Consider the following 27,529-nt stretch of genomic DNA (forward strand, 5'->3'; position numbering starts at 1 on the left):
GATGTGGAGAAAAAGATGCTCTGACTGGTCACATGAATTGTACAGTATAGCAAAAATGGACTTTTCTCCAAAGGATTTCTCCTCCTTGAAAATATTGGATAAAGAAGGGGACATAGCATAATGATTGTGCAAAGAGACACTCATGCCTGTGGCTCCAAAGTTCCAAGTTCAGTTCCCTACAACACCATTTGCCAGAGCTGAGCAGTGCTCTGGTTAAAAAAAGAGGAGGAGGGGAGTCGGGCGGTAGCATGGCAGGTTAAGCGCACATGGCGCAAAGCGCAAGGACCAGCGTCAGGATCCTGGTTCGAGCCCCCAGCTCCCCACCTGCAGGGGAGTCGCTTCACAGGCGGTGAAGCAGGTCTGCAGGTGTCTCTCTTTCTCTCCCCCTCTCTGTCTTCCCCTCCTTTCTCCATTGCTCTCTGTCCTATCCAACTACAACGACATCAGTAACAACAATAATAACTACAACAATAAAACAATAAGGATACAAAAGGGAAAATAAATAAATATTAAAAAAATAGGAGGAGGAGGGGAAGAAAGAGAGAAATGAAGGAAGAAGGGAAAGAAGAAAGAAAATAAAGAGGAAATATTGAATTCTAGATTACACTGGATGTATAGAAAAGTAACAAGAAAATATCTAGATATCTAAAAAAAATATATGGATATCTAGAAAATTCAGGATATTGTGCCTACTTGTACATTCTGTTTGACTAGTCAGAATAGGGGATAAAATAGTAAAGTTATGAGCATCAAAGAGATATTATTTTGAATTTTCAAATCATTTTGATAGAGGCAGACAGAGTGAAAGAGACCACAGCACTGAACCTTCCTTCAGTGTGGAAGGCTGGCACCTGGGTTATGCACATGGCAAAGTAGCACACTACCCAAGAAAACTATTTCACCAGCTCAAATTTTTAAATGTGCTTGGGTATATGTATGTGTTTGTTATTTCAAGGGAAAGAAAAAGGGATTCTAGATAACCAAGGACTGCTTTATGCATTGCTAGGACTTGAACCCAGCGTCTCAAGGGAATTCAGTGAGAAATTTGAAGTACAAGGAGTTGAATTAATCAAAAAGCAAACAGATGACAACAAAAGTCCACAATAGAGTTTGAATAAATCTGCACTCGGCCAGACTGAGATTCACATAAGGAGAGTTCACACAATCTAGGCTGCATGTAGATTTTCAGAGTACACCTAAGTTTCCTCTAAGAAAATAAAGTTCTTAGGGACCACATGGGGGGTGCACCTGGTTAAGCGTACACATTACAGTGCAGAAGGACCCAAGTTCAAAACCCTGGTCCCCACCTGCAAGTGGTGAAGCAGGTCTGTAGGTATCTCTCTCCCTCTCTGTCTTCCCTTCATCTCTCCATCTCTTTCTGTCTGTATCCAAAAATAAATAAATAAAAACTTTTTTAAAAAGAAAAGAAAGTTAATTCGTCATTGTAAGATAAGCAAGGACTTTAGCATTTTAACCACCTTCCAAGCTTCAAAAAATTATTTATTTCTTTTTTATAATATTTATTTATTTATTCTCCCATTTTGTTGTGCTTCTTTTTTATCGTTGTTGGTATTGATGTCATCTTTGTTAGGACAGAGAGAAATGGAGAGAGGAAGGGAAGGGGGGGAGAGAAAGATAGACACCTGCAGACCTGCTTCACTGTCTGTGAAGCGACTCCCCTGCAGGTGGGGATCCAGGGGCTGGAACTGGGATCCTTATGCAGGTACTTGTGCTTCGTGCCACGTGCACTTAACTTAGCACGTTGTGCTACTGCCTGACTCCCAAATTATTTATTTCTTAATAAAACAGAAAACCAGAGCAACATTTTGAAATATATGGTGCCATGGATCCATCTTGAAGCCCCACGTTCACACGTCCCAGACTGTACTGCTGCACTACGTCTCCATCCACAGTCAACATAGTATTTTAAAGCAGTATTGCATTTTATCTCTAAAGCAAAGCAAATTTAGAAACTATAACCTTAGCAGAGAAAGCATGTAAGCACCACTCCTGAGAATAATCATTCAGTCAGTCATGCCTGCCTTTCGTATGCCTGGAAAGGCTTTTTTTTTTTTTTTTTTTTTTTTTTAGTTGTGGGAAGCATTTCTGACCTTCAGTTTCACCCACTGCTTTTGCCTCTAGCTCTCATTAGTAAACACCTTGGAAGAATCTGAGAATTGTTAATGGAAAAATGATTAATGGAATCATTCTCACTCTGGGTGAGCAGACTATATGCCCTGAGAGTCTAGCTAGACATTTTTTTAGGTCACCTATGCAGAACTTCATCTTCACAGAATATGATAGTTAAAGACTCATGTAAACTAGAAAGGAAGGAGGCAACTATTCTCAGTCTCTGGACTCTGGAAATCTATACTTAACCTAGAATTTATACCACAAAAGGGACTCTGTGGCTTATCCATCTCCCTTTATTTCAAATTTCTCATCAGCATTTATTGTGTAACAAAAGCTGCTAAATCTAAAGTATTTAAGACTAAGATGGGAAGTAGAAGACGGTAGGGGTACCAAATGCATGCTACAACTAGCACAGACGTTTGGAATAACCTGTTTTAATTTCTGTTGAACCATCTGCTGTAGGTAAAATCTTCATCAAGTCTTAAACTCTAACCATCCATGTTCTTCCACATAGAATGAGGGTAAAAAACTAAGAAGACTCTTATGAGGGAGTGCTGAAAACACATGAAAGTGACTTACAATCTGGACTATTCTAAGTTTTATTGACACCATCTATGCACAGTAAACATTATTTAACACTCCTCTGTCCTTGAGAATAGCCCCCTAAGCCAGTCCAGGTACTTTTGACTGTGTTGAAAATAACTTCTTTTTATTTATTTAGTATTAATGAATTAATAATGATAGACAAGTCCGGAGGATAAGAGAGGTACAACTCTCACAATTCCCAGAGTTCTGCATCCCATCCCCCCGACTGGAAGCTTCCGTATTCTTTATCCCTCTGGGAGTATGGACCCAGAATCATTATGGGGAGCAGAAGGTGGAAGGTCTGGCTTCTGTAATTGATTCTCCACTGGGCATGGGCGTTGGCAGGTGGATCCATACTCCCAGCCTGTCTCTTTCTTTCCCTAGTGGGGCAGGGATCTGGGGAGGTGGAGTTCCATCCCTTGACACATTGGTGAGGTCGTCTGCCCAGGGAAGTCAGGTTGGCATCATGGTAGCATCTGCAGCTTAGTGGCAGAGTAATGGAGCTGAAAGGTCGAAATCCCACTCCTGGTGTAGCTCTGGACACAGTCTGAAGTGCAATGTGCTGCAGTGGCACTGGTCGCATTGACTTGAATGAGACCTGCAGATGCAGTAGCAAATGCTTTGGATCTAGAGAGGCATAAAGAAAAGGAGCCCCACCCCAGAGGTGCCAGGACTGGGAGAAATGTGGGCTTTAGAGAGAGTGGGGAAGGTTCCTGCTGTATTAGCGTTTAAGAAGACAATAGATAGTTATTGTTATAGCCAAGTTATTTGGGAGTTTGGTTGACTTAGAAAATTCCATGGTTAGGATTTACTCTACCATACAAGACCTTGCCATGATTTATGTCATTTAATGCTATTTACATATTTCTGTATCTTATATAGTGACACAAGCAGCTGCTTCTGGTCACCCTGGTCTAAGATTATAGGTGATCTAATATTTAAAAAAAAAAGTCATTGTTAGAAATGTATTAACAGTTTAAGCCCACTACTGTTCAAATTCAATCAGGTTGCCAATTTGAGACCTTAAGTGCTTAGACTGAAGGAATATATACTCAGAACTGGGGTGTGCGCATCAGAGAGTTTGACACAGTCAGTCTATTTCCTCTCTCATATTGACGAGTGGTTTATAGGACTATAAGTTACTAGGAGTGTATATTCACACCATTCCTGCCACCAAAGGTCTGTGGCCCTACCTCACCCCTACATGGAGCTGAAAATCTACCCTTCCCTCCACACAGGGTTTGTGTTTTTGTTTTGTTTTGTTTTGTTTTTGCCTCCATGGTTCTTGCTGGGGCTAGGTGCCTTCACTGTTCCTGGAGGCTATTTTCCCCCCTTTTGTTGCCCTTGTTGTTTTATCGTTGTTGTGGTTATTATTATTGTTGTTTTTAATGTCGTTGTTGGATAGGACAGAGAGAAATGGAGAGAGGAGGGAAAGATAGAGAGGGGGAGAGAAAGATAGACACCTGCAGACCTGCTTCACCGCTTGTGAAGTGACTCCCCTGCAGGTGGGGATCCTTATGCGTGTCCTTGTGCTTCAAGCCATGTGCGCTACCACCCAGAGTTTTTTTACTTTGGTGCAATACTCAAAACTCAGTCAATTTCTGCTTTGTGTCAACTTTTTTTTTTTTGCCCTATTTTTATTTATTTTATTTATTTTATTTTATTTTATTTTATTTTTTGCCTCCAGGGTTATTGCTGGGGCTCAGTGCCTGCACCTTGAATCCACTGCTCCTGGAAGCCATTTTTCCCCCTTTTGTTGTCCTTGTTGTTGTAGCCTTGTTGCGGTTTACTTTTTTATTTTTATGCTGGCCCTGGTCAGTTTTTATTTCTGAGAGAAGGACCTCAGGGCTGCTCAGCTCTGGCACAGGCAGTGCTGGGGGGGGGGGGGTCGAACCTGGGCCCTTAGGCCTGCCAGTCCTGCACCCCAGCCACTGAGCTCCCGCCGCAGCTCGGGTCTGTGCTTTAACTTCTAAGGTCTTGCGTCCAGGGGACACAGCCCAGGGCCCCTGAGAGCAGGGCAGCCGCTCCCCTGGCCTCCAGGATGCGGGGCCTCTGGATGCACCTTGCCGCAGGCTGGGGGGCCCGGGTGCGGGAGGCGAGGTGGAGGCCGGCGGGGCCCGGCAGCAGGTGCTGGGAGGCGCCCGCAGCTGTGGGCAGCCCGGTGTCCCGCCTCGCCCGTGTGCAGCCGCCGCAGCTGGAGTCGGGCTGGTCGGTCGGTTGGCAGGAGCCGACTCCCCTGCGGGTGGGGAGCCCGGGGCTCGAACCAGGATCCTTAAGCCGGTCCTTGCACTTTGAACCACGTGTGCTTAACCCGCTGCACTAAGGCCCGACTCCCTGAATCTCACGTGGTAGCCGGCACTGAGCAGAGGGACAGACCGCCAGAGGTGAGGGGCAGGCAGAAGGGGCCTGGGGGTCTGCATACATTGAAAATATATAGTGTCTCTCAAGATATTTTTTCCCCTACAGGGTTATCGCTGGGGCTCGGTGTCAGCACACTGAATCCTCTGGTTCTGGCAGCCATATTTTTCTTTCCATTTTATTGGACAGGACAGAGAGAAATTGAGAGGGGAAGGGGAGAGAGAGAGAGGGAGAGAGGCAGATAGAGGTGTCCCCTGCAGGTGGGGAGCCAGAGGTCTTGAACCTGGATCCTTGTGCAAGTCCTTGCGCTTAGTACTATGTGATATATATATATATATATATATATATATATATATATATATATATATATATATATATGGCCTCCAGGGTTATAGCTGGGGCTTGGTGTCTGCACTGCTCCTGGAGGCCATTTTTTCCCTTTTTTTTTTTGCTCTTGTTGTTTATCATTGTTGTTATTATTGCTGTTGTTCTTGGACAGGACAGAGAGAAATAGAAAGAGGAGGGGAAGACAGAGAGGGGAAGAGAAAGACAGACACTTGCAGACCTGCTTCACCGCTGGTGAAGCGACCCCCCTGCAGGTGGGGAGCCTGGACCGGGAGCCTTGTTCGGGTCTTTGTGCTTGGCGCCGTGTGCACCTTACCCGCTGCACTACTGCCTGCCCACCCCACCCCCATTTTTTTTTTTTTTACATAAATGGGTTGTGAGCAAGATGTAAATTTCTCAGTTTTATTGCTAACAGTGAGATTATCATCTGATTCTGACTGATAGGGCCCTGTGTGAGCTTTTCTATAACCTTTGGGCTTCTCAGTTCTGCCCCACTCCTGTGTAGATTTTAGACTTTAGCTCTCCAAGAGTCATCTCACGTCTCACATTAACGTTTGCTCCAGGAGTCGCTAACTCTTAATAATCACAGAATGTATTCAGAAAAATGATTGCTCAGTTTGGTCCTGCTGAGCAGGTGAGAAGAAACTTGCAGTCATTCACTGAAACGCCGATACTGTTAAGAAAAGGGCCCACGCAATCAGAAGCCTCTTATTTTCCCAGAAGGATGATGAATTTCCTCTGCCTCTCTGGCATTCCTACAAGTTGATGACAGGACACTCTAATGTGAGCTTTTAAATTGTTCTGCCCTCAGCTAAAGTGGTTCTGCATCCACACCTGAAACTCACTTCCAAATTGCTTTACCAGATCTTGTCATCTTGAATGTGCATGACATAATTCTCCCGTCTCCCGAGATAATACAGTGAAGGAGGCTTGATCCTGCTTCTACCTTTTTAGATCAAGAAAATGAAGCCCAGGTGTGAAAACAATTCGCATATGGTCAGAACCCAGTTAGCTGGTATTGAAACTCATGTCCGAGTCCTATGACATTAATGCTTCTTGCTATGTCCATAGCTTTACCCCTTAAAAGAAGCACTCAAAGGAAAGAAGATATTATTTATTTTTTTACTGGGGATTAATGTTTCACAGTCAACAGTAAATACAATAGTTTGTACATGCTTAACATTTCTCAGTTTTCCACATAACAATATAACACCCACTTGGTCCTCTGCCATCCTGTTCAGAGAAGAGGAAACAAGGAAGGACTTTCAGAAGTAGTAATTGGTGTATGTGTGACTTGGAAAGGAAGAAAAGACACGACCATAGGAAAAAATGGGAAAATATATAAATATAGACAGGTAGTTATAGAAATAATAGTCAGCTCATATCTGTGACCTTGGGAGAACTACCCCTTGCAGGTGGGGAGCGGGGGCTTGAGCTGGGATCCTTACACCGGTCCTTGCACCTTGCACCTTGCACCGGGTGCGCTTAACCCGCTGCACTACCGCCTGGCCCCTGGAGTTGTTGTTTTGTCATCAATAGGGTTCAACCTCTCCGGGCTGACTTTCAGAGATATATATATGGTGGAGGGAGAGGGAGAGGGACTGAGAGACTTTCTGCAGTGAGGCAGGGGCAAGGCTCAAACCTAGGTTGTGTGCATAACAAGATATGCTCACTTTCCCAGGGAGCTACCTTGTCGGCTCAAATGGTTTTTTGAATATGCAGCATGTTACACATTCAGCACCACGATAAGTTTTAGGAAATTTTCATTGTATTCAAAAGGAACCCAGTACCTCTTAGCTGCTGCTCATAAACATCCATCCTCAGCTCCAAATATATATATATATATATATATGTCATCTACTTTGTGTTTCCATAAGATTTGCCTGTTGGAGGCCCGGTGGTAGCACAGTGGGTTAAGCACACATGGCAAAAAAGCACAAGGACCCAGTAAGGATCCCGGTTCGAGCCCCTGGCTCCCCACCTGCAGGGGTCACTTCCCAATCAGTAAAGCATGTCTGCAGGTGTCAGTCTTTCTCTCTCCCTCTCTGTCTTCCCTTCCTCTCTTGATTTCTCTCTGTTCTAGCCAACAACAACAACAACAATAAACAACAAGGGCAACAAAAAGAAAAAAAATGGCCTTCAGGAGCAGTGGATTTGTAGTGCAGACACTGAGCCTCAGTGATAACCCTGGAGGCAATATATATATATATATATATGCAATTAGGGGCTAGGTGGTGGCCAACCCAGTTAAGCTCACATAGTACTAAGCACAAGGACTTGCACAAGGATCCAGGTTCAAGACCTCTGGCTCCCCACCTGCAGAGAACACCTCTATCTGCCTCTCTCCTCTCCCCCCCCCCACCCGTCTCATTTTCTCTCTGTCCTGTCTAATAAAATGAAAAAAAATGGCTGCCAGGACTAGACGATTCAGAGTGCTGGCACCGAGCCCCAGCGATAACCCAGGAGACAAAAAAAAAAAAAAACTGCCTGCTATAGACATTTTATATAAATAGAATTATACAGTATATTGTCATTTGTAACTATTTCATTTGCAATAATATCCTAAAGGTTTTTCCATGTTGTAGCGTGTTGCAGAACTACATTAGTCTTTATGGCTCAAAAGATCCCATTATGTGGCTAGCATAAAAGTTATGCAAAGAGATTTTCCTGCCTGAGGCTTGGATGTCCTCTTCACCATAAGTCAGAGCTGATCTAAAAAAAAAAAAAAAAAAAAAATTCAACACTGCTAATGACTATGTCAGTTGAGAAAGAACCCCACTATTCACTTCAGCAATTTTGAGACATCTGCCCTTTTGTACTTTAGAATCTCAGTTTCCTAAGTTCCTGCTTGTAGATCGTAGAGAAGTTCAGGTTCAAAAGAGTCAGAAAATGTACAGATCACTTCTCTGAATTGATGTGTGTGTGAGTGTGACTCTGCCTCAACTCACAGAGCAGATCCCTATGATCATAACCGTTCTTTTTATGGTGTTGAATTTGATTTCTTCTCAGTTGTTGGAGATATGTGCAGCCATATTCGTTTATTAGTCTGGTGTTACCATCATAAAAAAAATACTACAGGCAGGTGATTTTGACAGAAGTTAATGTTTTCACAGTTCAGGAGGTTGGAAGTCTGAAACTGAAAACTTTGATCTCTTCAGAATCTTCTGAGACTTTTCCTCTTTGTCTTGCAGATGGCTACCTTATCTCTGTGTTCTCCCATGGCCTTATCTCTCTGTACACATGCATCCCCAATGCTTCTCCCTCTTCATAGAAAAGCACCAGTTATACTGAAATTGGGTCACATGATCATAACATTAGTTAGCCTTCATTATCTCTTCAAACATCTTATTTCTCAATTTAGTCATATTGGAAGGGAAGGAGGGAGGGAAGGAGGGTTTTAAAATAGGAGTTTGGATTCTGTCCATAACCTTGTGCAAGAGATCTGGGTGTGTAGTTTTATTTATTTATTTTTTAAATGTTTTTATATTTATTTATTTTCCGTTTTGTTGTCCTTGTTTTTTTCTATTGCTGTTGCAATTATTGTTGTTACTGATGTCATCATTGTTAGATAGGACAGAGAGAAACTGAAAGAGGAGGGGAAGAGGGGGAGAGAAAAATAGACTCCCCTGCAGGTGGGGAGCTGGGGGCTCGAACCGGAATCCTTACACCGGTCCTTGCGCTTTGCGCTAGGTGCGCTTAACCCGCTGCGCTACCACCCGACTCCCATGTAGTTTTATTTTACTTGGAATTTCTTTTTTTGGCTTTGGAATCAGGCTAACATAAACCTCCGCATCTATTCTGAAGAGATGACATTATTTCTTTGACTACTTGGTAGGATTTAGCAGTGAAATCATGATCCTAGGGTTTCCTCTTTATTCTTTTTAAAAAAATATTCTTAATATTTATTTATTCCCTTTTGCTGCCCATGTTTTATTGTTCTATTTATTATTGTTGTTATTGATGCCGTTGTTGTTGGATAGGACAGAGAGGGGGAGAGAAAGATAGACACCTGCAGACCTGCTTCACGGCTTGTGAAGCGACTCGCCTAGAGATCCTTATGCAGGTCCTTGAGCTTTGCGCCATGTGCCCTTAACCTGCTGCGCTCCCCACACACTCCCCACTCCCTCTTTCTTTCTTCTTAATTGCCACCAGGGTTATCTCTGGAGCTTAGTGCTGGCCCTATGAATTCACTTCTCCCAGCAGCCATATTGTCATCTATCTATCATCTATCTACCTTTCTTTCTTCCTTTCTCTCTTTCTTTCTCTTTCTCTCACTTGAAAGGACAGAGAAATTGAGAGCGGAAGGGTAGATAGAACAGGACAGAGAAAGATACTTGCAAACCTGCCTCACCACTGCTCATGAAGCAGGTAGGAAGCAGGTAGGAACCCAGGCCCTTGCTGAGGTGCGTTTAACGGGGTGCGCCACTGCCCAGCCAGCTATAAAATATTTTTGGCTATTAACTCAATCTCTTATTCCATATCTAGTCAGATGATCTATTCTTGAACCAATTTTGGCATTTTTTCTTTCTAGTAATTTGTCCCTTTCATTATCAAATATGTTAACTTTCTAATGTTAATAGTCTTCCCTCATAATTCTTTGTGTTTCTGTAAGGTCCATAGTAATGTGAAACTATAGTTTTAAGGTATTACTTCAAAAACATAGCATTTTGAAGTCTCATACTTTATTATAAAAGGAAAACTTACAAATGTTTTCATTTTAATATGAAAGTAACACTTTATTTGCTGCAGTGTAAAAATGAGGTACCAGAAAGAGTTCTCTTTACGCACCATGTGACTCACTACCCTAGCCTCCAAGTTTCAGCTGTAAGAGGTCCGGTTGAAGATAAATATGAGAAAGAAAATTCTTAGGGAAGGTTTTCTCTTCCTTCCCAGGACAGAACATCTGTCACTCACTATACTGAATAATACATGGTATCACCAGGATTGTGAAGTAGGTTCTCAAACTGAAGAATCAGGACCAGAGATTTAACAGATCACTTGTACAAACAGAACAATCCATCACTCTTTTCTTTACATTCATAATGAGAGAAGAACAAAAGACAAAAATCTTTTGTTAATGGTGTGTGTGTTTATACTCGCTGGTATACACGGCAGTGGAAGGACACCTGTGACCATGTACTTTTATTTCTGGAATAAAAACAACAGAAATAAACCAAAGTCTTTTTTCCCCAGAGATATAAATAAAAGAAAAATTTGGATTATATCCACAATGTGCAGGTGTCCCTACTGTTAAAACTGAAACAAAAATCATAATAAGACCCCTAAACATAACTGTGTTCTATATATAAAACGCTATTGATCTTTAACATTTACAGTAAACAGAGTGGTGTTACAGAAACCGGAAACAAATGTTAATCGTAACCTTTTCCCCTATTAAAATTAATCACAACTTAATGATAAATTCATCACCCAGCTTCAGTTCTTAATAAAATGACCATTATAAACTCATGTGTTAAATTCATTGTAATGAGACATATCCTCTTTCCGTTTCTGTGTTTTTATTAGAAAAACTGTTCTTGAAGACCACCTGCTATGTAGTGATTCACATGTTTGGACCAGACATCATAAAATTGTGAGTATGACATGGTACATTGATCTGTCTTCCTTGCTGGAACATGGAAGGAGACAGGGGGACTCGAGAGGATGGATTTCTCTGCAGCATGATGTATATACTGAGCGAAGGCTTGAGATTTAACTCCAGTTCTTGTTAGTCAAGGAATATTCAGAGCTGATTGGGATCCTTTGCCACTCAAAGACAAGAATCTCTTTGAATTTCAGTGTTGTTCAGTTCTTCTCCAAGGGCATTTCAAAAAGGAATTTTTATCAGGAAAATTAACAAAGAATGACTTCTGTGGACTGAAAACAAGCACTTGCTTCTCTTTCCTGAAGTCTAGCATGTCAGCCCCATTAGACTTGCCCTCTTGGGTTCTCTGGATACAATTTTCTCAGGTTCTTTGCTCCTCCCACCCTTGGTTGTCTCACCTTCTCTGCTTCCCACCTGTCATCCACCAGCATGACTCATGTACACGTTTACTATTTATTACCTGTGTGCCTCTTTCCTGTTTTTCTTTGACCTTTTATTTTTTTTCCCTATTTTTATTATCTTTATTTACTTACTGGATAGAGACAGCCAGAAATCTAGAGGGAAGGGGTGATTGAGAGGGAGAAAAGAAAGGGGGGGGAGAGAGAGAGAGAAAGAGAGACCAAGAGACCTGCAGCCCTGCTTCACCTCTTGCAAAGCTTTCCCCCTGCAGGTGGGGACCTGGAGCTAGAACCCGGGTCCTTGTGCATCGTAACACGTGCACTCAACCAGGTGCGCCAACCCCAGCCCCCCTTTTATTCTTTGTATTCAGGGATACCAGATAAGTTCAGTTTTATTTCTCAGTTCTTGGCAATTTCTCATCAAGGATCTCTGGTATTCTTGTTATTTACCTTTAATAATTCAAGAATTTCAAACCTCATAAGCTAAAACAAAATAAAAGATATTGACAAAAATTTAGTTAACTATATAACTCCTCTCTTTCATTTTCATGGTTTCCACCACTCAAGTAATAAATACTGTATTTTATCTTTCTCTTGGATTTCCCTTTCTTGTAGTTGCTTTATATAAAATTCACATATATATGTATGGGTATACTAATTGTACCATAATTAATTATTACAGTCTGTAAAATAGCACAATCGTATGCAGAACAATCATGATAAATAGCATGATATATATATATATATATATACTTCAAACCATGTAGCTTTTATTTTAATTGTTTTATTTATGAAGAGAGTATCACATATTCTGCATAGTTTTTTGAGAGACCTGCAGCTGCGATGTATTTTTTAATACTTTACTTATTTATTGAATGGAGACATAAATCAAGAGGGGAGGGTAAAATAGAGATGAAGAAAGAAAGACACACCTGCAACACTGCTTCAGGACTCGCAAAGTTCCTTCCCTACAGGTGAGAATCAGGGCCTTGAACCTGGGTCCTTGTGCATTAGAGCAGATCTGCTCTGCCAAGTGTGCCATTGCCTCCCCCACACTTTGCGTGTCTAGAATTCGTCTGCACAGTTGCATCATTATTCTAACTAGGGTGAGGAAGATTGGCTTTTAGGCAGCATACACCCTGCTAAAATCACTTGGTCTGTTTCTAAAACAACAGAAATTGTTTCAAAGCAGCATTAAATGTGAATTTTTAACTTGACAATTTGTTTTGTTTTATTTTTCTAAAAATAACTTGCTAAAAAGGAATTATCTACATGTATCAAAGCTAGGTCACCTGCTCAGTTGCTCGTTAGGATCACTGAATCCTTATTATTTTGTCACTGTACTCATGGGTCAAGCATCTGTCATCTATTTTGTACTTTCTAAATACTCACCAGGCATATTATCAGAAAAAATGATGCCTTGTCATGGATTCATTGGAAAATGACAACTTTTTTGTGGCATGTGAATGACATAAATATCAAATGGCCATTGACAGAAAAAGAGGCCCCTACTCCTGTAATCAACTCGCTCTGACTGTATAGAATATTATGTCTCCACAGTGTCTCTCCGGGCTCACTCACTGATGGGTGTTCGGGATGTTCCCTGACTTTCTCCTGAGCCGTCTGTGACTCTGCTTTCTACGCTATTAACTTCAGGGCAGAGTGTACCAGAGGGATACAGCAACTTCTGCAACAAGGGTAGCCCAGAGTCACAAAATGTTAGGGACAGCACTTAAAATTATACAGGCGGGAGCCCAGAGGTAGCACACCGGGTTAAGTACACGTGGCGCTAAGCTCAAGGATTCACGTGAGGGACCCGGGTCGAGCCCCCGGCTCCCCACCTGCAGGGGAATCGCTTCACGAGTGGTGAAGCAGGTCTGCAGGTGTCTGTCTTTCTCTCCCCCTCTCTGTCTTCCTCTCCTCTCTCCATTTCTCTCTGTCCTATCCAACAATGATGACAACAACAATAATAACTACAACAATAAAACAATAAGGGCAACAAAAGGGAATAAATAAATAAATATTTAAAAAACACAAAGAAATTATACAGGCCAGAGCCCCATTATGCTGTAGGCCTCTTATAATAATGACCTTCTTGTGGTAAGTTATTCTTCATGAACAACTGCATATTCGGGAGGCAGGATCCCTTTGTTAGCTTATACCTTTCATTCACCTCCTAAGGCCACCATCCACCTTACAGTGAAACAGATTTTATTTATTTTTTCTTTTTTTGCCACCAGGGTTATCACTGAAGCTTGGTGCCTGTATAACTAAACTACCACTCCTGGTGCTTATTCCACCTTTTCTTCCTTCCTTCAGTTCTTCCTTTCTTATATTTAATAGGATAGAGAGAAACTGAGAGGAAAGGTAGAGATAGAGGGGAGAAAGAAAGAGAGAGAGAAAGAATGAACCATGGTGCTGCTGTTACCACTAAGCTGGAAGGACCAGGGTTTTGAGGTCACCTTGTCCTGTGGTCATTTGTTCACTCAACAAAGTGCACCACCAGCTGGCCAGCAAAGGTCTTTTTGAAATGTATTTTTTTTAGGAGTCAAGATATCTTTCTAATGCAAATTTAATTATAACATTCTCTAACATAAAACTCTTCAACATTTTGTACCTGTTGCAGAATTCCACACACGAGGCTAGTTCGAAATTGGTCATTCAGGGTACTTTTAGACTCACCCCTGAGTGGGCGCCACACACTGCACTCCAAACCTCTGGTAATTCTTCCCACACACCAGGAGGCTTGTGCTTCCGTGTCCCCATGACACTTTCTCTGTTCCCTCCATTGGGCATACTAAAACCTCTACACCAGACATCATTGGGTGTCAGCTCCAAGGTCACTGCCTCTGGAAGCTTTCCTGATCCTCCAGAGGGTAAGATACACACCTCCTGTGTCAACACACTGTTATGCCCAGAAGTTCCAGTCCCCATCTCACGCAAAGAAGACCAGAATCACATGCATTAGCAAACTTAAGCTTGGGCCACCGACACCCTTCCATGCAAGGAGAGAGTCTGCGACCCCTATCATTTCTCATGCCACCTTTTTATAGTTATCACAGGGTGGGTACAGGTGGAAATATTTACGCAGAACAAGGAATAGTTGGTTTCAGGTTAACGGCTGTTCTCAATATTCGGGGCTTTTCTCTAACCTCACAACACTCTCACTCCTTCTTCTAATGCAAACCTTACCTTATGTTTATCACTTTTAATTCTCCACTTGTTTTTATAAGGTGTTAAATAAGTTGGAAGCTTTCTTAAGAGTTGCGCTACATTTTATTTATCTTTGTATCTCTAGATGCTTTTACAAAACACTGAATATGTAGGTTAAAGAAAGCAAGTGAGAGGGAAGGAGAGAGGGGGGGAAAGTAGAAGTGAAGGAGAGGCTAGAAGAGGGTTTTGCATTTCTAGCATTCAGGGAAATACATGGGACTAGAAGGATTTCAATCAATGGGGGGGTTTTTATTATTATTCTTTAAAAAGAATTATTTTTAGCAAAAAAATTAATCTATGATTAGGTTACTCCAAAGAAAATTACATGAATGTTTTAAAATAGAAAAGCTATAAACCCTTTATCCTGTTCAGTGAGTTGGCTCACATACCTAATATGAGCCAGCCAGGTAGGAATGTCAGCTTGACCAGAGAAGTTCTGCTGGGCCCAGATCAGAGAATCACAGTGTGAAATGGAAAATCATCAGAGAAGCCAGAGAGAGTAGGTAGTACACACAGATAGAGGAAAGGCAATACCAGCGGTTAGGCACCAAGCATGTTGAGGATGAAAGCCAAGTAGCTTGTGTCCATTGAGAATGCACATATTTGAAAATAACATGTCAATGAAACAAGGAGTGGATAGAAACAGAAAGGGGTGGTGGTCATTTTGTACATCTCTTTGGTAAGCGGCTCACCTCATCCTGAAAATTATGGTCTGAATTCAACTTGGTGTGTTGAAAATGCCCGCTCCCTCATTCCTGTACTTGTTACTACCTGTAAAGGCAGTAATAGCAAATAACTTCAAGTTTGATCATCTTTTACCTTATCAGTTGCTCTGGATAAAAGAAAACAATGTTGGGTGAGAGTGGTTATTATGAGTTTGGGAGTAACCTGGGGATTTAACGAATTAGGTGTATCCTTAACCTTCTGCACCAAAGTTAATCAAAAGAGCACAGGCTGTATTGCAACTTCTTTGCATTTGTACATGCCAATGGTCTTACACTCACCTGGACTTAGGAAATGCTTAGGTTTTCTCTTTTTGTCCAAAAGAATGTTTCTTACTTTTTAAAAAAATATTTATCTATTTATTTATTCCCTTTTGTTGCCTTTGTTGTTGTTGTTATTGATGCCGGTGTTGTTGGATAGGACAGAGAGAAATGGAGAGAGGAAGGGAAGACAGAGGGGGGAGAGAAAGATAGACACCTGCAGACCTGCTTCACCGCCTGTGAAGCGACTCCCCTGCAGGTGGGGAGCCGGGGGCTTGAACTGGGATCCTTATGTTGGTCCTTGAGCTTTGCTACTGCCTGATTCTCCTTGTTTCTTACTTTTTAAGGGGGCCAGGCAGTGGTGCACCTGGTTAAGCACACATGGTACCAAGCACAAGGATCTGGGTTTGAGTACCCTGCTCCCTACCTGCAGGAAGGATACTTCACAGTGGTGAAGCAGATGTCTATCTTTCCCTCTCCCTCTCTACCTTACCCTCCTCTCTCAATTTCTCTCTGTCCTATCCAATAAAATGGAAAAAAAAAAAATTCCAGGAGCAGTGGATTTATAGTGCTGGCACTGAGCCCTGGCGATAACCCTGAAGGCTAAATAAATAAATAATGTTTCTGACTTTTAATATTTTGTGATAAGTCTGTGGTCTTAGAAGATCCTAGAAGAAATTGAACATGACCAGAGCTGCTCTTTCATTACAGTTCAGGGAATGCCAGCCTCACTCTGAGGGTGGATTCCTTCTACATGTGAATCTGCTTACTTGAAATTCATACTCTTTTGTAGAAAAAGTAGACAAGACCATACAGTGCGTGAGTTCTGGTGGTCTTGGATTGCCATGGATGGGACACTGGCCTTACATTAAAAAAAAAAAAATTCCACTAAATATCAGGTTCCCATAAAGATAACAGTCATCAGCCAAATTAACTATAAATGGAGGACACGTGTGAAGCTCGTTACCCACTCCTGATAAATTAACTATAAATGGAGGACATACGTGTGAAGCTAGTCACCCACTCCTGATCTGCTGACCCTCAGCAAACATTAGTTTGGTCATGGAATTCATCTGTCATGAACAGCCTGGCCCTGCTTTTATAATTCAAGTTACCTTCCCTTTACCTCTCTCAAAGGACTCCTGGAGAGAAGCAGGGGGTTTTAATGTTGAACATTCTTTTCCGTTCTTCACCCTGGTGTTTGCAAAACATAGAGAAGCCATCTTGTGGGTCACAGAGATAGCTGGAATGATAAATGGAGCCTATAACCCCAGCCTAGGTTTTTAAATATATATATTTCATTTCTATTATGTTTGATAGGACAGACAGAAATTGAAAGGGGAGAGGAGATAACGGTATCTGCAGACTGCTTTGCCATTCCTGAAGCTTTCCTTCTAAGGGGCTTGAACATAGGTACTTGTGCATGATAATATGTGCCCTTAACCAGGTGTGCTACTGCCTGGCCAATATATTTTAAAATATTTGGACCCCCTTTCTGTGGTAGACTTTAAGAAAATACACTCTTATTAGAACACAGCAAGTCGTTCTGCAGGAATGTCTATGATAAAAAGAAACTCAAGCCTTTTTGGCTAGTCGCTTAAGATAAGATTATTAATGGTTTTAAACAATTTGATGTTTAGATAAGAAGTGAAACTGTTTTGTAAAACATTAATCCCCAATAAAAATAAGTTTAAATAATAATTATGATGATTTTAAAGAATTATTACATGATCTGTTAATTCCATTTGTATGTATTTATTCCACGAATATGAAGAGGCCGGGCAGTGGAACACTCATAGAGCACACAGGATACCATGTAGCTGTGTTCATGCCCCTAGTCCCCACCCCACAGGGTGGGAAGCTTTAGAAGTGGTGAAGCAGGACAACAGATTGTCTCTCTTTCTTCCTCTATCTCTTTTCCCACCTTTCTTCTCAATTTATCTGTCTATAGTAAATTAATAAATAAGGAAGTATAAAATATAAAAACACAAATTGTAAGAGATAAGTGTTCTCCTAAAATAGCACCTATAACAGTATTTTAAAAAGTTGGAGGGGGTTGGGTGGTGGCACACCTGGTTGAGGGCACATGTTACAATGCACAAGGACCTGGGTTCAAGCCCCCAGTTTCCACCTGTACGGGGAAAGCTTTGCAAGTGGTGAAGCGAAGCTACAGGTGTCTGTCTATATCTCCCCTACTCTCTTGATTTTTGGCAGTCTCTATCCAATAAATAAAGACAAAAAATTAAAGTATTGAAAAAAACCTTTAAGGGGACCTTAGTTCATCCATCCACAATCAAGTGAATGTTACCTGAATGTTACCTGTCACTCTACATGTTCAGGCGTAAAATTCCCTTGGAGGAGAAGGTAACTGAATGGGGATTCAGTTGGAGAAATAAAATAGAGACAGGAGTGGAGTAGAGTGCAAATGTACTGGGGGGAAATTTACGACTTTATTCCCCACATGCTTAAAGGTCAGTCACACATAAACTCAACAAAAAATAGAGGAGGGGACATGATTTTCAGGAGTTTTAAACTTTATTCAGAACAGTTGAGAACTTTCACATGTTAGGCCAAGAGAGAGGTGCCCGGGCTAGCTTCGCGGGCAGGAGACAGATAACCAGGGACTCATGGCTGAGTGGTACGCAGTTCAGTCTTTATTCATGTGGAACGCAGCACAATCTAAGCTATTTCTAATCACAGTCTTGTCCTTATATATCCTGGGGCTGCCAGTGCAGATCAGCTTATAGGCTCTCTCCAGAGTCTGTTAGAGACGGAAGTCCTGGTGAAGTGCATCTGATGATTCTGGTGACAGAGCAGCTGTATATATACTCACCAAGTAGGGTGGAAACAGGATGTGATGTAGAGAGGGTGGAGCAAAAAGAGATTGTGGAAATTAGGGTGTGACAAGGAGAGGGGGGCGGAGCAAAAAGAGAGTATGAACCAGCGGGATTAAACCAATGCCCTGGAGGCAGGGAGCTGCTTAGTTAACAGTGGTTTATGTAAATAGAATACAGTGTTAAGCAGGGGGGATTAAACCAATGAAACAGAAGGGGTCTTAGAAGCATACCAACATTTCCCCCTTTCTTTTTAACTAATGGCCATAGTATCAGGAGTGTGGGCTGAACAGAAACCTATATTGTACAGGCATTTTCAAAAGAACTGACATAAGACATAGAGGAACAAAATAGGAGAGCAGCAAGAACCAGTGTGATGCCAAGGGGAGGCCTGAAGGGGCGTTTCCTACCTCAAAGGGCAGTGCCCAGCAGGTGAAAGGGCATTTCTTGCCTCTGGGGGCACTTCATGCCTCAGAGGGCATTTCCTGCCTCTGTGGGCATCTTTTGCCTCTGGGGAAATTTCATGCCTCAAAGGGCATTTCCTTCCTCTGTGGGCAGCACCTAGTATGGGGAGGGTTTCCTGCCTTGGGGACAGGGCCTACAGGCGAGGGGGCATGGCCTATAGAGTCCCAAGGCTCTGGCTGCAAAGTCCATGGACTGATGCAGTCAGTCTCTGAGAAACCCAGCAGCATAAAGGGAAGCTGCTGTAAAGTTGTGTAAAGTGTCCAAAAGGTGTACCAGTAAGTCCAATAGAAGTGTCAGTCCAAAGCAGATGACCACGGAAGAAATGCCAGGGGATGAAATACTGCACGTCTGTCTCGATGGGGAAGGTCAGCCACCGGAATTCTGATTTTTTTGTAGAGAGTGAGCTTTGGAGTCTGTGAATCTGTTTCTTCAGATCATGCCAGGTCACATCATTGGTTTCGGGGGGGGGGGGTGCGTTGTAGTCATGCCATCTTGTGGGCGATGTGAGAACAGGGGTCCAAATGGATTTCTGGGGATTTCATTTGAGCAGATGCTTTTTCATGTGAAGACTTGACAGCTGAAATTCACTTACTTGTGAAGCAAAACTTGTAGCAGATTAGAAGTTTACTATAATTGATAACTCCATTATAATTGGAAGTCCTTTCTAGTATGATTTTAAGGTTATTTAAACAGTTTAAACTCAATAAAAGAACCATGGTTAGAAGCCTCAAGCATGAGAATCATTAACATAAGCATTGCGCTATCTACCCCACCCATACTCATACAGTTTTCAGGATTAGATGTTTCACATTTATGCCAAGACATAAAAAATCAAAAGAGAAAAAAACAATTTTTTGGACTGTTTCTGGATGTCTCTAGAAATCATGGCTGTGTCCAGCATTTTATTTAAGTCAATGTCAGACAAAAATTCAGTCATTCAAATCACTCTTTTATGAAACACAACTGAAAGAAGACAGCAAACTTAAGATATTCAGAGAGAACAACAAGGGGGGAATCGAGAGAAAAGCTGTAGGCAGCTTTTGCTTCTTTCACTTTGAACCAGATTATCCAGATCTCACCATGTAGCATCATGAGTCCCTGGAAGGCGTCCTAGTCCAAAAAGCTCCTCAAAATTCCATTTAGGATGCTTCTGACAGTTCCTGCTGGATTGCTGCAGGCACCCACTTTTAAAAATGTCTTCCCATCGAAGAAAGAATCGAATCAGGAGGGTAGAACTAACCACGTGTCTCCATTCTTGGGGACTGCCAGGGTACTGAAGAATGCTCTTCAATTAGAGTAGTCCTTCTCCACGGGAAACATGTGAAAGGAAGTCCAGAAAGTCCAAGGAGAAATTTTCATGCATCTCCCAAGCTCTACGATCACAGTAATAAGAAACCAAAGTGTGGCCCGGAGCAAAATGTAGTCCTTCTCCTCGGGAAACATGGGAGAGGGAATCCAGAAAGTCCCAGGGGAAATCTCCATGCATCTTCCAAGCTCTACTATCACAGTCATAAGGAACCAAAGTTCCCAGTCAGGGAACCAAAGTGTGACCCAGAACAAAATGTTCCAGAGACAGAGAAACTGTCTCATGAAGAAATAGTAGAGGCTTTGGGAAACCTCTTCATAAGTAGAAAGGCAGGCCATGGCAGCTTTACTTATCTGATCTTCTTTGGTCTGCTGCATGTGTGTGGATCCGAGATTCCTATATATGCCAGTCCCTGTTCAGGCGCCATTATGCTGGGCTAGCTTCATGGGCGGGAGACAGATAACCAGGGACTCATGGCTGAGTGGTACGCAGTTCAGTCTTTATTCATGTGGAATGCAGCACAATCTAATCTATCTCTAATCACAGTCTTGTCCTTATATATCCTGGGGCTGCCAGTGCAGATCAGCTTATAGGCTCTCTCCAGAGTCTGTTAGAGACAGAAGTCCTGGTGAAGTGCTTCTGATGATTCTGATGACAGAGCAGCTGTATATATACTCACCAAGTAGGGTGGAAACAGGATGTGATGTAGAGAGGGTGGAGCAAAAAGAGATTGTGGAAATTAGGGTGTGACAAGGAGAGGGGGCAGAGCAAAAAGAGTATGAACCAGCAGGATTAAACCAATGCCCTGGAGGCAGGGAGGTGCTTAGTTAACAGTGGTTTATGTAAATAGAATACAGTGTTAAGCAGGGGGGATTAAACCAATGAAACAGAAGGGGTCTTAGAAGCATACCAACAGAGAGAAAGAGAAAAAGAGAGGACATGTTGACAGGCTCACCTAGGCAGAGAGAGCCAAGTCCACAGTTCTGGCTTATAAACATCCAAGCCCCGCCTTCACCTCCTTGTTAAGTCACACCTACACCTAGTCCTACTCCCATTTCCTGTGTAACAGTTTCCTTCCCCTAGGCAAACATGTGTGCCTGGGGAACAAGCAGTTCTGGTGTGGTGCATCAGTGTCTGTGTTCCCTTAGGTACTTCCTGTCATTTCTGACCTCAACACGGAGGCTATGAAATACCAACCCTAGAGGAGAAGGCCTGGGGGGGGAAGTGTTCCAGACTAACCCACAGTCCTAAAGGGTTGACTCATGTTTTGACTGTGACTTAGTGGCCATGGTTTGGAAGAAAAGGGAAGGAGAGGAGGTGTAGATTAAAGAAGAGAAGGGGAAAAATGCTATGATCGTAGTCATTGTAGAAGTAGACATTCTAACAGTTGGAGTAGAGTGAATTTATTGTAAAGGAATCTAGGACATATCATGGACTATGAGGGCAGGAAAATAATCAGGTCTCACATACACTGGAAAGAAAATCACTGGTAAGCCGCCAGCAACAAGAATTGCTCTTCCTGAGTTTTGCTGTATTACATAGTGGGGATTGTCCCCCAAGCCCCAGTTAAAAGTCTGGTTTTCAAATACTCGTTTCACATGACTGGAAGTGACACTAGAGGTCGGCCTAAGTCATTAGGGATCCTGTTATTCTGGGAATAAGCCATGATAAAGTCAAACTCTATAATGCCAATTTCAAGTTTTCATAAGAGAGATTTTAACTAGTCCCACTTGGACAGCACTCTAATGAGGATTAGTCAACTGTAAAAAACACAGTTTCCAGAAATTAGCCCATATGGATAAAGGAGAACACTTTACCCTGTGAAGAAATTCTGAAAAGTATCCTCTAGAACCTGACTGTCCTTTAACAGATGATAGACATCTGTTTCTCTTTATTATCAACCTAGGTTTCTGAATTTTCAGCTTTTGTTGTTTCAGTTTGGTTTGGTTTAGATGTATCTCACTAGTCAGCTTGGAAAATTTACTTGAAATCCATACTTCCTGATTTCCTTCATTTGAAGCCTCACATTATATTCACTGTTTTCAGAAAGAATTGTGTGGAGTGTGAGGAAAGAATAGATGTGGGTGGTATGGTTTGTTTTAGTTCCCTCAAAGCTTGACATAACCCAAAATGTTTGAAAAAGGCTTCTTTTTTCTCCCCCACTTGATTGGCATGCTAGATGTTTATAATATAGCTGTTGATACATAGACAAAACCTCTCATCTCCCCATAATAGGTGTCTGCAAGACACTGTCTCTTGCCCAACTTAGGTTACTTTCTACCATCATACACTAGTAGCCCCAAGCCGCTCCAGCCCAGCCCATTTCCTCCTCCTCCAGAGACTTTTGCTTTGGTGCAATACACCAGACCCAACCCAAGTGTCATATTTTTTTAAAAGGCACATTTGGCTGGGACTGCAGAAGTAGATCTACTGACTATATTGTGTCTTTTTCCATAAAGTAAAGCAACATACAAAAAGAAAAAGAGATCATTTATATTATGCCTAAGAAAATAATTTTAGGGCAGGGGTAGATAACATAATGGTTATGCAGAGAGACTCTCATGCCTGAGGTTCCAAAGTCCCAGGTTCAGTCTCCTGCACCACCATAAGCCAGAGCTAAGTAGTGCTCTGATAACCAAAAAAAAAAAAAAAACAGAAAAAAAATAAAATAATTTTATAGAGTGGAGGAGATAGCATAATGGTTATGTAATTAGAATCTCGTGCTTGAGGGTCCCAGGTTCAATCCCCCTGCACCAGGTTAAAAAAAATATATACGAACCAGGGAGATGGCATAATGGTTATGTAAACAGACTGTCATGCCTGAGGCTCCCAGGTCCCAGGTTCAATCTCCTACACCACCATAAGCCAGAGCTGAGCAGTGCTCTGATAAAATAAGTAAAATAATAATAATAAATAATTTTAGATATTTATTATTATTGTTGTTGTTATTATTACTATTTTGCCTCCAGGATTATAGCTGGGACCCAGTGCCTGTACCATAAATCCACTGCTCCTGGAGGCCATCTTCCTTCTGTTGTTGTTATTGCTGTTATTGTTCTTGCTGGATAGGACAGAGAGAAATTGAGAGAAGATAGTGAGTGGGAGAGAAAGACACCTGCAGACCTGCTTCACCGCTTGTAAAGCAACCCCCAACCCCAGCAGGTGGGGAGCCAGGGACTTGAACCGGGATCCTTGCGCCAATCCTTGCACTTCGCACTATGTGCGTTTAATCCGATGCACTATTGCCCGGCCCCCATAATTTGAGGTCATTAAGTATCTTTTTCTTATTTCTTTATTGGGAAATTAATGTTTTACATTCAACAGTAAATACAATAGTTTTTGCATGCATAATATTCCCCAGTTCCCCATATAACAATACAACCCCTACTAGGTCCTCTGTCATTCTTCTTGGACCTGTATTCTCCCCACTCACCCACCCCAGAGTCTTTATCTTTGTTGTGATACACCAATTCCATTTCAGGTTCTATGTGTGTCTTTTTTTCTTTCTGATTTTGTTTTTCAACTTCTGCCTGAGAATGAGATCATCCCATATTCATCCTTCCATTTCTGACTTATTTCACTTAACATGAATTTTTCAAGGTCCATCCAAGATCAGCTAAAAACGGTGAAGTCACCATTTTTTACAGCTGAGTAGTATTCCATTGTGTATATAGACCACAACTTGCTCAGCCACTCATCTGTTGTTGGACACCTGGGTTGCTTCCAGGCTTTGGCTATTACAAATTGTGCTGCCAGGAACATATGTGTACACAGATCTTTTTGGATCGATGTGTTGGGTTCCTTAGGATATCTCCCCAGGAGAGGAAATGCAGAATCATAGGGTAGGTCCATTTCTATACTTCTGAGAGTTCTCCAGACTGTTCTCCACAGAGGCTGGACCAGTTTACATTCCCACCAGCAGTGTAGGAGGATTCCTTTGACCCCACACCCTCTCCAGCATTTGCTGCTGTTACCTTTTCTGATGTATGACTTTCTCACAGGAGTGAAGTGGTATCTCGTTGTTGTCTTTATTTGCATTTCTCTGACAATCAAAGACTTGGAGCATTTTTTCATATGTTTCTTGGCCTTCTGGATCTCTTCTGTGGTGGATATTCGGTCCATGTCCTCTCCCTATTTTTGGATGAGGTTATTTGTTGTCTTGTTGTTGAGTTTGGCAAGCTCTTTATATATGTTGGTTATTAAACTCTTGTCTGATGTGTGGCATGTAAAGATCTTTTCCCATTCTGGGAGGAATCTCTTGGTTTGGGTAGTGGTTTCTTTTGCTGTGAAAAGGCTTTTTAATTTGATGTACTCCCATAGGTTTATACTTGCCTTAGTCTTCTTTGTAATTGGATTCATTTTATTGAAGATGTCTTTAAAATGTATGCGAAAAAAAGTTCTGCCAATATTTTCCTCTAAGTATCTGATACTTTCTGGTCTAACATCCAAGTCCTTGATCCACTTGGAATTTACTTTTGTATTTGGTGAAATGCAGTGGTTCAGTTTCATTCTTCTGCATGTTTCAACCCATTGTTTCCAACATCATTTGTTGAAGAGACTCTGCTTTCCCCATTTAATAGTCTGGGCCCCTTTGTCAAAGATTAGATGACCATAGGTGTAGGGGCTCACTTTTGGGCTCTGAATTCTATTCCACTGGTCAGTGTGTCTATTCATGTTCCAGTACCAAGCAGTTTTGATGACAATGGCTCTATAATACAATTTGAGATCTAGGAGTGTGATGCCTCCAGTTCTATTCTTTCTTCTCAAGATTGTTTTGGCAATTCTAGGTCTTTTCTGGTTCCAGATAAACATTTGTAGCATTTGTTCTATTCTCCTAAAAAAATGTGCTTGGGATTTTAATGGGGATAGCATTAAATTTGTATATGGCTCTGGGTATATATTCATTTTGATGATGTTAATTCTTCCAACCCATGAACATGGAATATCTTTCCACTTCTTTGTGTCTTTTTCAATTTCCTTGAGTAGTGACTCATAATTTTCAGTATACAAGTCTTTCACTTCTTTGGTTAGGTTTACTCCTAGATATTTTATTGTTTTTGTTGCTATAGGAATTGATTTCTGGATTTCAATTTCTTCTAACTTAGTGTTTGCATAGAGGAATGCCACTGACTTTTGGATGTTAATTTTATAGCCTGACACCTTACTGTATTGCCTGATGATTTCCAAAAGCTTCTTGCTGGATTCCTTAGGTTTTTCCATGTATACTATCATGTCATCTGCAAATAGGGAGAGTTTGACTTCTTCTCTTCCAATCTGTATCCCTTTAACTCCTTGCTCCTGCCTGATTGGTATGGCAAGAACTTCCAACACTATGTTGAATAGTAATGGTGATAGTGGGCAGCCCTGTCTAGTACCTGATCTGAGTGGAAATGCTTCCAGTTTTTCACCATTGAGTTTGATATTGGCTGTAGGTTTGCTATATATAGACTCCACTATCTTCAGGAATTTTCCATCTATTCCCATTTTTTGATGTGTTTTGATCATAAAGGGATATTGTATTTTGTGAAAGGCTTTCTCTGCATCTATTGATATGACCATGTGGTTTTTGGTCTTGCTTTTGTTGATGTGGTGGATCACATTGATTGATTTACGTATATTAAACCAACCTTGCATGCCTGGGATAAACCCCACTTGGTCATGATGAACAATCTTTTTAATATACTGCTGTATCCGGTTGGCTAGAATTTTGTTCACTATTTTAGCATCTATGTTCATCAGAGATATTGGTCTGTAGTTTTCTTTTTTGGTTGTGTCCCTGTCTGCTTTTGGTATCAGGGTGATGTTGGCTTCATAGAAGCTGGCAGGGAGTATTCCAGTGTCTTCAATCTTCTGGAAGACTTTTAAAAGTGGAGGTATTAGTTCTTCTTTGAAGGTTTTGTAGAATTCATTTGTAAAACCATCTGGTCCAGGACTTTTATTTTTGGGAAGATTTTTGATAACTGTTTCAATTTCAGTAGCTGTGATGGGCCTGTTCATGTTGCTTCCTCTTTACTTAGTTTTGGAAGTTGGTAGGTATCTAGGAAATCATCCATTTCTTGCAGGTTCTCTAGCTTGGTGGCATATAGTTGTTCATAGAAGCCTCGCATGATATGTTGAATTTCTGCGGTGTCTGTTGTGATATCTCCTCTTTCATTTAGTATCCAATTTATTTGGTTCTCCCTTTTTTGTTTTGTGAGTCTGGCTAAAGGTTTGTCGATTTTGTTCACTCTTTCGAAGAACCAACCTTTACTTTCGTTGATCTTTTGAATGGTTTTCTTATTCTCAGTGTTATTTATTTCTGCCCTAACTTTAGTGATTTCTGTCCTTCTGGTTGCTTTAGGATTCCTTTGTTCTTCTTCTTCTAGGTCTTTAAGATGTACAATCAGGCTGTTTATTTGTGCTTTTTCTTGTTTCCTAATGTGTGCCTGTATAGCTATGAACTTCCCTCTCAGTACTACCTTAGCTGTGTCCCAAATATTTTGAGAGCTTGTATCTTCATTTTCATTGAACTCTCAAAACAGTTTGATTTCTTCCTTGACTTCCTCTTTGACCCAGAAGTTCTTAAGAAGTGTACTGTTGAGCTTCCACATTTTGGGACTGTTATTAATCTTTTGTTGATTAATAATCTTTTGTTGTTAAGTGTTTGTTTAATTCCACTGTGGTCTGAGAAGATGCTTGGGGTGATTTCAATGCTCTTGAATTGGTTGATGCTGTCTTTGTGGCCTAACATATGGTCTATCCTTGAGAATGACCCATGTGGATTTGAGTAAAATGTGTATTCCAGTTTCTTGGGATGAATGACTGAAAATGTCCAATAGTTCTAGTTTATCTATCTCTTCATTTAGTTCCCTTATGTTTTTATTGATTTTCTTCCTGGATGATCTGTCAAGTTGAGAGAGTGGGCTGTTGAAGTCCCCTACTATGATTGTGTTGCTGTTAATATATTGCTGTAGCTTTTTCAGTAGATGTTTGATGTATTTAGGTGGCTTTTCATTGGGTGCATAGATGTTAATAATTGTTAAGTCCTCTTGATTGACTGATGAGGTCTTTAAGTATCTTAAGTGGCATGTGAATGTATGTGTGTGTGTGTGTGTGTGTGTGTGTGTGTGTGTGTGTGTGTGTTATTTATGGTACACCAAATTTTATCATTCCCATGTCTGTTTTCCTTTCCCCAATTCTGTTGGTGGCTCTGCAAAGAATCTCAACTTCCATGTGAGAGACCAACTCACAGATCATAACTGTATGTATCCCCTGCCCACCCCCATGGTCTTGCTCTTTGTGCAGAAGAAAGCAACAGTGTAGAA

General features: G+C 41.5%; 1 protein-coding gene across 3 annotated transcripts in view; it reads left to right on the forward strand.

Moving 5' to 3' along the window:
• Window positions 1–27,529, forward strand: part of AOAH (acyloxyacyl hydrolase) — a 231,926-nt gene that overhangs the window by 36,354 nt on the left and 168,043 nt on the right. For all 3 annotated transcript variants that reach the window (XM_060195860.1, XM_060195862.1, XM_060195861.1), the window contains exon 4: window positions 10,948–11,014. In XM_060195860.1, the coding sequence (XP_060051843.1) occupies window positions 10,948–11,014 (67 nt within the window). The remainder of the gene's footprint in view (window positions 1–10,947; window positions 11,015–27,529) is intronic.

Source organism: Erinaceus europaeus, chromosome 8, assembly GCF_950295315.1.
Source record: "Erinaceus europaeus chromosome 8, mEriEur2.1, whole genome shotgun sequence".
Lineage (NCBI taxonomy): Eukaryota > Metazoa > Chordata > Mammalia > Eulipotyphla > Erinaceidae > Erinaceus > Erinaceus europaeus.